At 35.5% G+C, this 14,510-nt stretch overlaps 1 protein-coding gene, 1 non-coding gene and 1 pseudogene across 10 annotated transcripts in view; 2 read left to right on the forward strand and 1 right to left on the reverse strand.

Annotated features, from left to right (window-relative positions):
• RMI1 (RecQ mediated genome instability 1) overlaps nt 1–14,510 on the reverse strand; it is an 18,688-nt gene continuing 4,178 nt past the window's right edge. For 2 of the 9 annotated variants that reach the window (XM_038526960.1, XM_038526962.1), the window contains exons 2-4: nt 10,866–10,926; nt 2,901–2,990; nt 1–2,106 (exon numbers count right to left, since the gene is read on the reverse strand). In XM_038526960.1, coding sequence (XP_038382888.1) covers nt 122–2,074 — 1,953 coding nt within the window. In that variant the 5' untranslated portion in view covers nt 2,075–2,106; nt 2,901–2,990; nt 10,866–10,926 and the 3' untranslated portion in view covers nt 1–121. Of the gene's footprint in view, nt 2,107–2,900; nt 2,991–3,376; nt 3,492–10,214; nt 10,230–10,865; nt 10,927–14,510 lie in introns of those variants that run through there. The other 7 variants (XM_038526959.1, XM_038526963.1, XM_038526965.1 and 4 more) reach the window with 6 other exon arrangements.
• On the forward strand, nt 2,985–3,954 carry LOC106559207 (annotated as a pseudogene).
• LOC119869868 lies at nt 8,841–8,951 on the forward strand. Its single transcript, XR_005354867.1, has one exon. It is a non-coding gene; the product is annotated as a U6 spliceosomal RNA (small nuclear RNA).

Below are 14,510 nucleotides of genomic sequence, written 5' to 3' on the forward strand. Positions count from 1 at the left end.
TTAAACTGAAATAAGTTATGATTTCCTTTTCCTCTTTCACAAAAAAAATTCAAACATAAAAGGTCAAGTTTAATTCTAAGTATTTTTGTTTTTAATTGTTTTCTAATACAATTTTACTAAATCATTTATTCAGTCGTTTCTTTAGGTTCTCAAGGTGTTCTGTTTTAACATCTTGCAATGCCAGTACCATTGCTTTAGACAAGGAAGGATTAAATGAAATAGTCATTAGACAGCACAAATCTATTAAATCTCTCTGACACTTCTGCAAACCATCCAGGAACTTTTGGTATTGAAGAGGGTCCTTTTTTGACTGTTTCATTTCTGGTACTGAAAACCCTATCAAACTAGTAAGTATTTCATCTGCAAAGTCTACATCTAGATATGCAGTACCATCAGAAATCTTTGCTGTTATACTCCAAATGCCACCAGAACTTGAAAGATTTCCAGTTAAGGTTACAATAAATGCTTTGACCTTCACTGTTGTAATTTTCTTTGGTCTGCTGGCCATTAGAATAGACAAATAGATAAAGGGTGGAGAATATAAATCCATGGCACTAGAAAGAGGAGTGCTGTACTCTGATGATCTTGAACAAGTCTGTAAATGGTGATCATTTTCATTAGAAATGTGTGAACTGCTTTTTGGTACATAATTTACCAGCTCTCCATTTGATATTGATATTTTATTATTTAAGGAATGTCCATCTATACTGCTGAAGGTTTGTTTTATTTTATTGTCTGTCTCTGAGTCTTTATTTGTAAAATCATGGGGAAGGGGTACATTATTATGAACTGAAAAAACACTACTGTTTTGGTCTCCAGCAGATGGACTACAAAAAGATTTGCCTTCATTAATCATTTGTTCAGATAAATTTTTTTTGTTCCAATTATTATTTCTGCTTTTGCAAGTCAAAGAAAAATTACCCAGAGTATTAGGTTTATGTGAGACTCTTTCTATTGTACTCTCATCTGGGGTTCTGTTCAAAGTCAATGGCTGCAATTCTTCAGTTTCCATTTGTGAAACTATCTCTATACTTTCATCTGGGGTTCTGTTCAAAGTCAATGGCTGCAATTCTTCAGTTTCCATTTGTTCTTTCTGGACAGTTTCTTCTAAAAGCAAGGCCTCCTCCAGTGAAAAGTCATCTAATTCCCCATCAGTGAAACACATGGATGGATCTGGTGGTTTCTCTTTTGGTTTTGGAGAAATAATACGTTGTTCTTCAAAGCTTGACTGCCTTGTGGTAATAGTATTTGAAGAACTATCTGTACTGAAAAATCTTCTGTCTAAGGAGGTATCATTAATTGCTGCAAACTCATTTTCATCAAGACTTGCCAAGAGTTCTTCATCAGAAGGTCCTAATGCAGGATCTAGAACATCTGTAATTCCTGGGATGCTTTGGTTAGGATTATTTGGTATAACTGAAACTATAGGATCAGGTTCCCCAATTAATCTTGCAAGTACTTTTTCTTGGGCATATTCTTCTAAAAGAGCATCTACTTCTCCTCCCAACAGCTTCACATTTTCTGGTTTCAATAAGAGCACGCCAAGGCGGAAAGAAATGTTTCCATAAATCAAAATTTTTGTACCTGGGGGAAGATCACTATGAAGAACTGGAATAGACTGATATTCCATTCCCTGTATTTGTACAATTCCATCAGTTAGCTGTAGCATCAACATGCGTGAAGGCTTTGCTTCCCAAGGTTTTGGGGTGACCTGTGTTTCAGCTGTAATTAGGTCATTCGTTGTGTTCTTTCCTCTCAGCTTCTGTATCTGGGAATATGCAGGCTGACTGACATCAACCAATGAATTAATCTGCAGAGCAAAAAATCCAGTCAGTTCTCCTTTTGGAACTTCCAAAATGCCATCAGGTAAAAGAGGGTGTTCCAAATCTCTCAGATCAGTAAGAAGCCATTGCTCGAATACTTGTTTATTCATTTGTGCTTGACTCAAATTAACATTATCATTTTCCTCTTGAACCCAGTTAACACAAGCTTCCAACCACGTTAGAGGTACTTTAACATGCCACGTAGCTAAAAGCCAGGTTTCAACTCTTAATGCAATATTAGTTACATTCATTCTTTTAAAATAAATTATTGTGTATGTATTACCTGAAAACAAAGAAAACAAAAAAAATATGGTAATTCAGTACATTTAAATAGAGTTTCTACAATTATCTACAACTCACAGGTATAACCACACTCTTTAGATTTTTCTCTCTTCAACATCTTAAAATTCTTTGACTTTCTATATGGCCAAAATTCAAATACCACAAGTAATTAGATCATATAATGAGAAAAGCAAAAGGTTTGAGACAGATATATTCAAATTACAAATTCTGTGACCTTTATAAATTTCTTAACTTCTCTAACCCAGTTTTTTCATCTGTAAAATGCCAATACACCATCTATCTTCCAGGGTTGTTGTGAAGATTACATGACTAACATTTGTAAAGCATAATGTCAGATCTATGAAAGATACTGGGTAAATGGTAGTTATTATTATATTAATAATTGGATTCTAATCACTTAAAATTTAGTCAAAAAACAATAGTCACTAAGGTTTTCTTCATATGTTTAATTCATATTCTATTAAAACTTTTACTATTGTTTGTCCATCTAGCATTTAAATACATGGCCTGTGGATAAAAATATAACCAATAACAATGGAGTCTGAGCTGATATAAGGTATCTTGCTTGTTTGGCTAAATAAATCTCAACAGTCTTATACTTCTGATTTTCTCAGTATAACAGTAGTTGCAGAACACTAAACATTAATTAACCCTGTGGTCACAAAAGTATATTTTTTCCTCCCAAAGATGATAATATCTAAGACTTAATAAAACTTATAAAAGTTAAAAAAAAAAAACTTATAAAAGTTTTAATGTGACCACAAGAAAACTTACCATCTGGAACAGGAACATAGGATTTGATGACAGGATTTGGAACAGCTTGTTCAGTGGAGTAATTATTATCTCTACTGTTCAGAAATGGCCCTGGGACAAGAAGCAGTAATGGTTATAAGGCAAAGCTACAGAAAGAATCACTGGTCTATTCGCATGAGTGTAAGAGTTTGGTGCTACAGTATTGGGGTTCCCTATTATCAATCAGGGCAGAGTGGGGTAAAACAATAAAAACATAAGGTTTGGTATGAGCCAAACAGAAACAAGTGACCTTGAGAAATTTATACATTGCCTGTGTGTTTCCTAGTCTGTATGTTTAACCTCATAAGATTACTGTAAAAATTAAAGAAGATAGAAAGAGGATGGACCACAAGGCACTGGCACAGGCACGTATCTTGGGCAGCTGGGCCAGGTGATCCAAGGGGGTGATCCAGCAAGCCTCTGGTATCCCCACCACCATGGACAGTCAGAGGATTTACAGAAGCTTCTGTAGGCTGAGAAGGGGGTGCCCAGAAAGTGTTCAAGGTCCACATGCAAAAGAAACTGAAGCTGAAGCAGGTCAAAGCAGCTCAAGCTGAAACAGAACAGTACAGCCTGCAAAGAGAGAAAAACGTCCAAGGGTGAGGAAACTGCAGCTATGAGATCCCATCGCAGTGGCAGCACTGAAGTGGAGGAGGCTCAGGAGATGATGACCATCTTTCAGGCATAATTCCAGCAAAACAGGAATGAAGTCCTAGATAACGTCTTAGCCTTTGAGACAGCAACCAGAAATTCATGAAAATTACCACATAAATGGACAAAGGAAGAAGAAAGAAGTGCCCGTTCCAGGGAATGGAATTTTGGATGCCTTCATGGAATATGAAATTTCAGCAAAACTTGAATTATATTCATGAAAAGGCAGTAAATTATTTCTGTATATTCTACAGCAAGTCCTTTCACTTTTTGGAGAATAACAAATCTAGCTTCTTTGTATGAACTTAAAAGCTTATCCTACTGTACAACATGTTGACTATAATTAATAATACTGTATTTCATGTTTGAAAGCTGCTAAAAGGGATGCCTGGGTGGCTCAGTGGTTGAGCATCGCCTTCAGCTCAGGGCATGATCCTGGAGTTCTGGGATTGAGTCCCATATCAGGCTCCTGCAGGGAGCCTGCTTCTCCCTCTGCCTATATCTCTCTTCTCTCTCTCTGTGTGTCTCTAATGAATAAATTAAAAGTTAAAAAAAAAAAAAGGCTGCTAAAAGAGCAAATCTTAAAAATTCTTATCACAAGAAAAAAACACTATAATTATATGGTGATGTTAACTAGACTTATTGTGGTGATCATTTCACAATGTATACAAGTATCAAATCATTATATTGAACCACTGAAACTAATATAATGCTGTTTTTATATCAATTATACCTCAATTTTTAAAAAAACACCCAGAAAAAGGAGTTTACCCAAAGATTTCTTTTTTACCTTGTATTTTTTAGAAATGTAATGAATATACATTGTCTGGTTCCCTATGTCTTTTAGCTCAAGCAACATATATACATCAGTAGTGACTTTGGGGCACCTGGGTGGCTCGGTGGTTAAGCATCTGCCGTTGGCTCCCGTTATGATGCTGGGGTCCTGGGATCAAGTCCCACATTGGGCTCCTCGTGGGGTGCCTGCTTCTCCCTCTGCCTGTGTCTTTGCCTCTCTGTGTGCCTCTCATGAATAAATAGATAAAATCTTAAAAAAAAAAAAAAATACTGACATTTTCTTTATTAGATGTAAAAAAAAGTTTTGAAGAAAGAAAAGGGATTAAATGTTGTCATTTTTCCCTAGAGCTTTCTTGAGGGTAAGCAGCTTTATCTATGAGAAAGCAGTAAACAGTTATTTGTAACCCGTGTTAAGTAGCAGAGATCCTTAAAATAGTCTTTTCTGGCTAACAGTCATAACAATAGGGACATCTGGGTGACTCAGGCAAATGAACGCCTGACTCTTGATTTTGGCTCTGGTGGTGATCTCAGGATCATGGGATAGAGGCCCACCTTGGGCTGTGTGCGGAGCACAGGGCCTGCTTGAGATTCTCTCTCTCCCTCTGCCCCTTGCATACATGCATGCTCGTTCTCTCAATAAATAAATAAATAAATAAGTACTAGTATAATTGTTTGGGCTGCTTTGAGTTCCTCTTAATCAAAATTATTAGATGATAGAATTAGGATTTGGTTACATTTTATTACATGTTATTATTTGGTATATTGATAATCATTTAAAAGTAAAGACTATCATGAAATCAATCAATCAACCAATCAAAATAAAATAAAATAAAATAAAATAGCTAGAAGAGCCAGTATATAATCTAGTGGTTAAGAGTACAACTGCCAAATTGTCTCACACTTATAAATTTGGTGAACCTAAACAAGAGATCACATTAATTTAACAAATGGTTACAATTTAAAGGAGTTATAGTTGTGAGTTTTACATGAATAACATTTTAAAGGAGGGGCTAAGAAGGTCATTATAATTATAGAACTGGTGAATATTTAGAGTGAAAAAAGTGAGAATATAGATACATATTATGTTTTTAATTATATACGAAAAACAATTTAAAATTTCCAAGGCAGGAAAGGTCCCTGGCCCATTGTGTTGAAAACAGACCATGTAGAGATTGATCAAGACTCTTGAAGACATTTAAGACTATGGCACCCCTATCCCAAGTCAGAGATACTGCTTCTGCAAAGGATAAAAAAGAAAATCTCTGGACTGGGGGATACCAGAGTACAGCTGAAGTGGAGATACCATACTGAAAATAGAGGGAACAAATTAATTCCTAACTCCTACTAAACACTGACCACATACTACTCTCTTCCTTTACAAAGCACCCAGAAATACCAGCGACGAGTATGCTCTCCTAGAAAGGAGACTAGAAAATCTTCCTCTGGGCAGTCTTACTACCTTAACAGAAAAGACTTAAAGATATTAACACAAGAGGTTCTCCAATTAAAAAGCCCATGTTGAAATTGCATCCACAGACTCAGAGTTTCAATCAGCTTCCTAGTTCCCCTCTCTTAACCATAACAAGACATCTAAGAAAAGATTCTAACCATAAGATGCATCAAAAAAGAAAAAAAAAAAAGCAATGAAGTAACAATGAAAGGAGACAAAAACTTCAAAAAAGCCATTACTAATACCCTAAGAAAGATACTAATATCCATGTAGTAAGAATAGGATTCTAAAACAAGAGATATTCATAGGACATGGGCTCCTGGGTGGCTCAGCTCAGTTGGTTAAGGTCTGCCTTCGGCTCAGGTCATGATCTGAGGGTCCCGGGACTGAGCCCCACATCAGGCTCCCTGCTCCGTGGGGAGGCTCCTTCTCCCTCTTCCTCTGCCTGCTGCTCCCCCCTGCTGTGCTCCCTCTCTGTGTCTAATAAATAAATAATATCTTAAAAAATATTCATAGGACAAAAAACAACTCTTAGAAATTTAAAATATGATAGTGGAAATGAGAAACAGTAGAATGAATGGAAGATAAAGTCAAGAAATCTTTTCCAAATTTAAACATCAGTACAAAGAAATCAACAAAACACAGTGGGGATGGAAAAGAACAGTCTAGTTAGTCTAACAGACTAGGAGTTCCAGAAAGAGAAAAGAGAAAATAAATGAGGGAGGAGGGAGGGATAATCAGAGAAATAAATTTTTTTTTAATTTTTTTTTTAATTTTTTTTTATTTATTTATGATAGAGAGAGAGAGGCAGAGACATAGGCAGAGGGAGAAGCAGGCTCCATGCACCGGGAGCCCGATGTGGGATTCAATCCCGGGTCTCCAAGATCGCGCCCTGGGCCAAAGGCAGGCGCCAAACTGCTGCGCCACCCAGGGATCCCTCAGAGAAATAAATTAAGAAAACTTTCAAGAACTTAAAGATAAGTGCTTCTGAATGGAAAGAACCCAATATGATGGATAAAACATGTAACAAGGCATTATCTTTATGAAATTTTAGAATGTAGGGACAAAGATGTTGCAAACATCCAAAGAAGGATGACAAACAATAACGAATGAAAATGGCTTTAGATTTCTCAATAGAAACTGGAAGGTAAGTGAGCAATTCCTTCAAATTCTGAATGAAAATTATTTCCAACCTACAAATCTCCACCTAGGCAAAGTATCAATCAAGTATGACAGTGAAAGAAAAACATTTTCAGATCAGCATTGTCCAAAACAATTTTGTAATGGAGCATATGTTCTAACATATGAAAGACATAAACAAGAAAGAGGAAGAAATGAGAGGAAAACATTATAGTGAGGGGCATTTGGGTGACTCAGTGGTTGAGCGTCTGCCCTTGGCTCAGGTCATGGTCCTAGAGTCCCAGAATCAAGTCTTGCATCAGCCTCCTTGCAGGGAGACAGCTTCTCCCTCTGCCTATGTCTTTGCCTCTCTCTCTGTGTCTCTCATGAATAAATAAAATCTTAAAAAAAAAAAAAAAAAGCATTATAGTGAAAAGTATTTGCAAGATGTAAAGGCAAACAGCTCAGAGGCCTTGAAGAGAAATTATTTTTCAAGATAAAATCATGTGAGACCACTCTTTCCAGGATCTCCTGTTTTTCTCTTTCTTGGTTTATACTTCTATTAAATAGAGCATCAACATATCTCAACGCAGAGGAGAAATTTAAGTAACTGTAGGAGTTAGGGGTTAACCTGATGAAAAATGGTAGAGAAAAGAAAAAAAAATGACACTCAAGAGAAAATAAAATGTACTACAGGAAAGATAAAGCAGTATTTGTATACTACACAGCTTAGTTATAAGTACTTAGTTATAAGTAACATATGTGGTCATAACAGACACTCTAAATAATTATTTCACAAATTTTAATATACAGATTTGATAGCAAGATGGAAAAGGAATGGAAAGAAATCAAAGAGGTAGACAAACCATGACACTCTCAACTACAGAAAACAGAGTTGCTGGAGGGGAGATGGGTGAAGGAACAGGGTAATTGGATGATGGGCATTAAAGAAGGCACATAATGTGATGAGCACTGGGTTATATGCAACTGATGAATTACTGAACTCTATTTCTGAAACTAATGATGTACTACTATATGTTGGCTAATTGAACTTAAATTAAAAAAAAAAAAAAAAAGATGTAATACCAAAATGGAAAAATGTGTGTGAAGGTAGAAGTGGGTGAGAGGTAGGTGGAGAGAGCTAAATTCTCATCTCTGCAGTAAGTCAACAGAAAGTGCCTAAAACTGAAAAATTAAGATGTAGTAATACCTGTATGGTTTCCTGAGTCCTAAAAGTAAATACAAAAAAGAATCAGCTAGATAAGTTGAAAGTGGTTGCTTCTGAGGAAGAGGACAGGGAATTGATATTTTTCAAAACAATTCTTTGAAGTTTGATATTTTAAATATATACAAAACTTTGTTTTTAAATCTTCTCCTTTCATTGATTTCTTTGTACTGATGTTTAATTTGGGGAGAAGATTTTAACTTTACCTTCCATGTGCTCTGAGTTTTTCATTTCTGCTATTAGCAATAAACAAAATAGTACAAAAGTATATCTTTTAAAATTAAAGGTATGAATTATAATAGTGATATACTGGGACAGATGGTAGTTACATTTGCAGCGAATAAACTTGTTGAATCACTGTTCTACACCTAAAGCTAATATAATATTGTGTCTACTATACAAAAAATAAATAAATAAAGGTATGAAAGACAAAATGCTTTCCTCCTAAGATCAAGAATAAAACAGATGTTGGGGTGTCTGAGTGGCTTAGCCGGTTAAGCATCTGACTCTTGATTTCAGCCCAGGCTGTGATCTCAGGGTGGTGGGATCAAACCCCCCCATGGAGCTATGTGCTCAGTGCAGAGTCGCTTGAGATTCTCTCTCTCTCTCTCCCTCTGCCCCTCCTCCTCAAGCTCACACTCTAAATAAGAAAATCTTGAAAAATATAAATAAATAAACAGATGTGCTACTCACTTTTGGCAGTACATATACTAAAATTGGAGGAATACAAAGAAGACTACCATGGCCTCTGTGCAAGGATAACACACAAATTTGTCAAGCATTCCATATTTTTATGAAATAAAAACTAAAAAACAACAATACACAATAAAGAATAAAGGAGAGGTCTACTCCCAACAGTTTAACATTTACAGGAGGCCGCTGTGAGTGCAATAAGGCAAGATAAAAATAAAAGGTATATAGATTAAAACAGAAAAAAAAAAAATAGCATGCAGAAAGATATATAGACCAATAGAACAGAATAAAGAGCTAGAAACAAACCCTCATAAATATAGATACTCCAATGATCTTTGACAAGGGTGCAAAGATTACACAACAGAGAACGGACAGTCTCTTCAATAAATGGTGCTAGGAAAACTGGATATCTACATGCAAAAGGATGAAAATGGACCCTTATCTTACACCATCATCAAAAATTAACTCAAAATGGAGATCTAAATGTAAGGCCTGAAACTATAAAACTACCATTTACATTCTGCTCTGTGAAAGACACTAAAAAATATAAAGACACACATACAAACTCACACATGACAAACCACAAACTGGGGGAAATAATGGACAGAAAACTTGTATCCATTATATATGAAGAATCTATACTTAAAATTCAGTAAGAAAAATAACTTATGTTAACATGAATAAAACATCTGAACAGGCACTTCACCAAAGATATGCAGAAGGCAAATAAACTCATTAGCTCAACATTATTAGACCTTAAGGAAATGCAAAATTAAAATAACAATGTGGTACTACACATCTATTAGCATGGCTAAAATAAAAAATAACTGAGAATACCAAATATTAGAATTTTCATACATTGTTGGTGGGAATACAAAATGGCACAGCCATTTTGGGAAAACAGATAAGCAGTTTCTCAGAAAGAAAAACATACACTTACCATAACAATCCAACAATCACATTACTAGGTAATTACTCAAGAGAAATGAAAACGTATACTAATTAAAAACCTTTTCTGTGAATGTTTATAAGTAGCTTTATCATAATAGCCGAAAACAATCCAGATGTCCTTCAACTGATGATGGATATATAAATTATGGGACATCATTACAATGCAATATTATGCAATAATAAAAAAGAATAAACTAAGACTAGATCAAAGCCATGCATGAATGTTGCTATAGACTGCATCCCCCCAAAAATTCATATGTTGAAATCCTAATGCACAATGTGATGGTATTAGAAGTAGGGCTTTTGGGACATGCATATTAGGTCAGGAAGGTGGAGCTCATGAAAGAGATTATGGCTTTTATAAGAGACCACACTACCACCACCACCACTACCACGACCCCCACAGAGCTACCTTGCTCCTTTCACCACAGAAGGTTAGTGAAAAGATGGCCATCCAGGAACACAGAAGTGGTTTCTCCTCACCAAACATTGAAACGGCTGACACCTTGATCTTGGACTTCCCAGCCTCCAGAGAAGTAAATTTCTGTTGTTTCTAAGCCCTTCAGTTTATGGTATTTTGTTAGAGCAGCCTGAATAGACTAAGACAAATGTCAAATGTAGGATGTGAAGTGAAAGAAGCCAGACAAAGACTGCACAATTCCATTTACATGACATGCTAGAAAAAGCAACATTAGCAACAAAAAACTGTTCAATGGTTGCCCAAGACTAAAGATATAAGGACTGACTACAGGAGCATAAGGAAACTGGGGGGAGGGTGACAATCATGATGGTGGTGGTGATAGTGATATGGCTATGTTTGTTAAAACACATAGAGCTATACAAAAGAAAAACATGTTAGTGTATATAAATTATATCTCAATAAAAACTGAAGGTAAACACCAAAAGAATAGAAATGTAATTTCCAAGCTAGCCGAGGAAAAGAAATAAAGAAAACAATTCAACAGAAGGCATTAAGCAATATCCAACTATAAATAGAAACAATAAAATGGTTTAAACATGTCTAAATATATCAGCAATCAAAAATGAATATAGATTAACTCACCTGTTAAAAGATACTCTCAAAATGAATAAACCAAATCCAGTTGTATGCTTAAAGGACAGAACTAAAACAAAATAACATCAAATATGAAATTAATTAAAATAAACCCATGTTAAAACTTCCAAGCATGATTCCATGAAGCCATAGCTTAGTGACATCTTATCCTCAAGACTAAAAGATCTGTACAGTTGACCCCTGAACACAGGTTTGAACTGCACAGGCCCACTTTTATGCAGATTTTTTTCAATCATTATATTACTGTAATGTGTTTTTTCTTATGATTTTCATAATATTTTCACCATCTTCCTTTACCATAGAATACAGTATATAGAGGTACCCCGGTGGCTCCATCAGTTAAGTGTCTGTGGCTCAGATCATGATATCAGGGTTCTGGGATCCAGCACTGCGGTCTGGCTCCCTGCTCAGCAAGGAGCCTGCTTCTCCTTCTCCCTCTGCCCCTACCCACCCCCCCACCCCCACCTAGTTCATGCTCTCTTTCCATCTCAAATAAATAAATAAAATCGTAAAAAAAAAAAAAAAAAAAAAACAATATATAGTACAATGTAACACAAAATATGTGCTAATTGACTACTTATGTTACCAGCAAAGCTTCTGGTCAACAGTAAGCTATTAGTAGTTACAGGGGAGTGGAAAGTTCTAAATGGATTTTCAACTGTGTGGTGGTCAACACCCTAACCCCAGCTCTGTTCAAGGGTCAACTGTAATTTTATTGTATCTGCTGTCATTTTTTTTTTTTTACCTAAAAAATTAAGCCAAATCCAAGGCTCTTAGGTGTGCTCATTCAATAAGTTCCCTATTTCCTCCAATAAAATGTAAACACCACAGCACTGGCAGGTTGACCTAGTATAATTTGCAAAGGTGTTGTGGAAATGTAATGACAGTAAGTAAACTGAAATTAGGACAAAGTGTACCTTTAGTTGAGTTATAAACTGTTTAAGCAAATTATCAAGCATAAATGCCACAATTACAATTAAGTTGTCTGCAGAATGTTTTGTACTATAAGTCACTCTGGGGACAGTATATACCCCCATTATGACATGCAGCCACATAAATAGCAATGCTACTTTCTAGCTGAACCTATTAAATACTAGGAGCTAATACTATGGGTAATTTTAGGAGGAGGAAGGAACAAATGAAAAACGAAGAAAGACTGACTAGCTGTGAATTGAAAAAGGTCAAGGCTGGACAGAAAATGAACAAGGATGAATTTCAGAGATATAAATCCTATATCCCAGCAAGTACAGCTGTATAAACAGAGATAAAGATAAGGACTTGTTGAAAATCAAAATTAAAACCTCTTATTTGTAAGATTTTTAACTTTTTTAAAAATATGTTTACATCTGTTTTATTATACCTAAACCTCAAAATAACACGATAGAATAAGTAGTCATCTACATAAAATAAATAAAACTGAGGCACGAAGATTAAAATATAAAGATCAAAAACAAAACAAAACAAATCATAAAGACCATGTGGTAGCAGACCCAGAACTAGAACTAGTTCTTCTAATATCCATTTCTAAGCCTTTTGCTAGACCCTGTTGACTTCTGTGAAAAGAGGGAGTATAACCAGTCCCTTATTTACTTGTAAAACCCACTATAAAATGCACTCATAAAAAGTCATTCTAAAAGAGCACTACCTGCTATTATAATGAACACACTTTTCTCAGATCTCAAATAATAAGCTCATCTAGTATATCCTAACTTATTTCATTTAGTGTCAAGTGAAAGAAAAACTTAACATCACCCACTGCATCTATCTGTAACAGCTTCAAAACAATAGTGCCATGGTTAATTACTACTTTTTCTTTGCTATAACTCTACAAAAATACCACATAAAACAATTTCAAATTTTTAAAAACTTACAAACTGATGTTAAAATTTCGGTATCCATTTTTTTTCCCTTTACTTCAAACACATACTCCCTTGTTAGTGTTGTTGAAGATGACAAGTGACAAACTCCTTTCAAATGACAATTGGGACAAATTCTGAGAAACACTGCTCAGTGATCCACAACTAAATTGTTCTATTAATGTGTGGCAGTCCTAATTAATAATTCTATCCTAGTACTATCCTTTTGGATTTAAATCTCTACTTCTCAAGCAACTACGATTTTATAATAATGTTACCGAAAGCAGGCAAAGAAAAAATTCTAATGACTAAAACCCCAAAGAGATAACCAAGACACATTTAAAACACTAGTAAATGTAATAAGATATACTTAACAGTATAGAAGCACTCAAATATAACTAATCTCAAATATTTTACCAAAAGAGTCAAGAACTTTGGGGGGGGCGGGAAACTGACTGCTAAATGAACATGTTACATAGAATTCTTCATTTAAAAGCATATGTAGGGTATAATGATCAGATATGGATGTAGTTCCCCAACTGCATGTTATAACAATTGTAATAGAGCTTCTGGGTGGCTAAGGAGCTAAACATCTGCCTTTCCCTCAGGTGTGATCCCAGGGTCCCAGGATTGAGTCCCCCAGGGGGCTCCCTGCTCTACAGGAAGCCTGCTTCTGCCTCGGCCTCTCTCTCTCTCTCTCTCATAAATAAGTAAATAAAATCTTTTTTTTTTAGTTGTAATAAATAAAAGAATTCTATATATAATAGGATGTTTTCTACAGGTTAGAAAGTAAATTTTATTTACAAATTTAATTAAATGGAAAAAGTATTGTAACATAGGATCTATATTTATTATAAAGATTAGACTGGGTTTCAATAACCAAGCCTTTTAATAATTTAATTAACTATATTACTTGCATCTACTCCTCCTGAGAATTCTTAAAGTTTTCCTTCCTGTCTTTCTGGAGAAATTGAGCAATCATAGTCACTGCAGGTAGAAACAACCTAGAGGGGAGGTGTGAGCTAGGGAATACTATCTCCCAACTGCTCATACACAGTGAACAGCCCCTAGTCCTCAAGAACACATTGTCTAAAAAAGAAAAAAAATATGGAAAAGTATGCTTTTTAAACTGTACATTAAAATGAATAAATAATAAAAATATAAAAAATAAAAAATTGTACATTAAGAAATGTTCCTAACAGGGCATCCCAGGTGGGTCAGCGGTTTAGCACCACCTTCAGCCCAGGGCGAGATCCTGGAGACTCAGGATTGAGTCCCACGTCAGACTCCCTGCATGGAACCTGCTTCTCCCTCTGCCTGTGTCTCTGTCTCTGTCTCTCTCTCATGAATAAATAAAATCTTTTTTTAAAAAAATCATTTAAAAAGAAAAAAAATGGGAAAAAATGGGGCAGTCCAGGTGGCTCAGCGGTTTAGCGCCGCCTTCAGCCCAGGGCGTGATACTGGAGACCCAGGATGGAGTCCCACATCGGGCTCCCTGCATGGAGCCTGCTTGTCCCTCTGCTTCTCCTTCTGCCTGTGTCTCTGCCTCTCTCTCTCTCTGTGTTTCTCATGAATAAATAAATAAAATATTTTAAAAAGGAAAAAAAATGTTCATAACATATGATCACTTCTTTTACTCTCCCAAATGAATCTTAATAAAACAATCAAAAGGAGGACAAATATTTACATGCCAGAGTGTTTACCACTGTATAGTATGGAAAAAAACAGAAACAATCAAAATGTTCAACGGGGGTAAAAATTACACTATGTTGGATCT

This window comes from Canis lupus, chromosome 1 (genome assembly GCF_011100685.1).
Source record: "Canis lupus familiaris isolate Mischka breed German Shepherd chromosome 1, alternate assembly UU_Cfam_GSD_1.0, whole genome shotgun sequence".
In the NCBI taxonomy this organism is placed as follows: domain Eukaryota; kingdom Metazoa; phylum Chordata; class Mammalia; order Carnivora; family Canidae; genus Canis; species Canis lupus.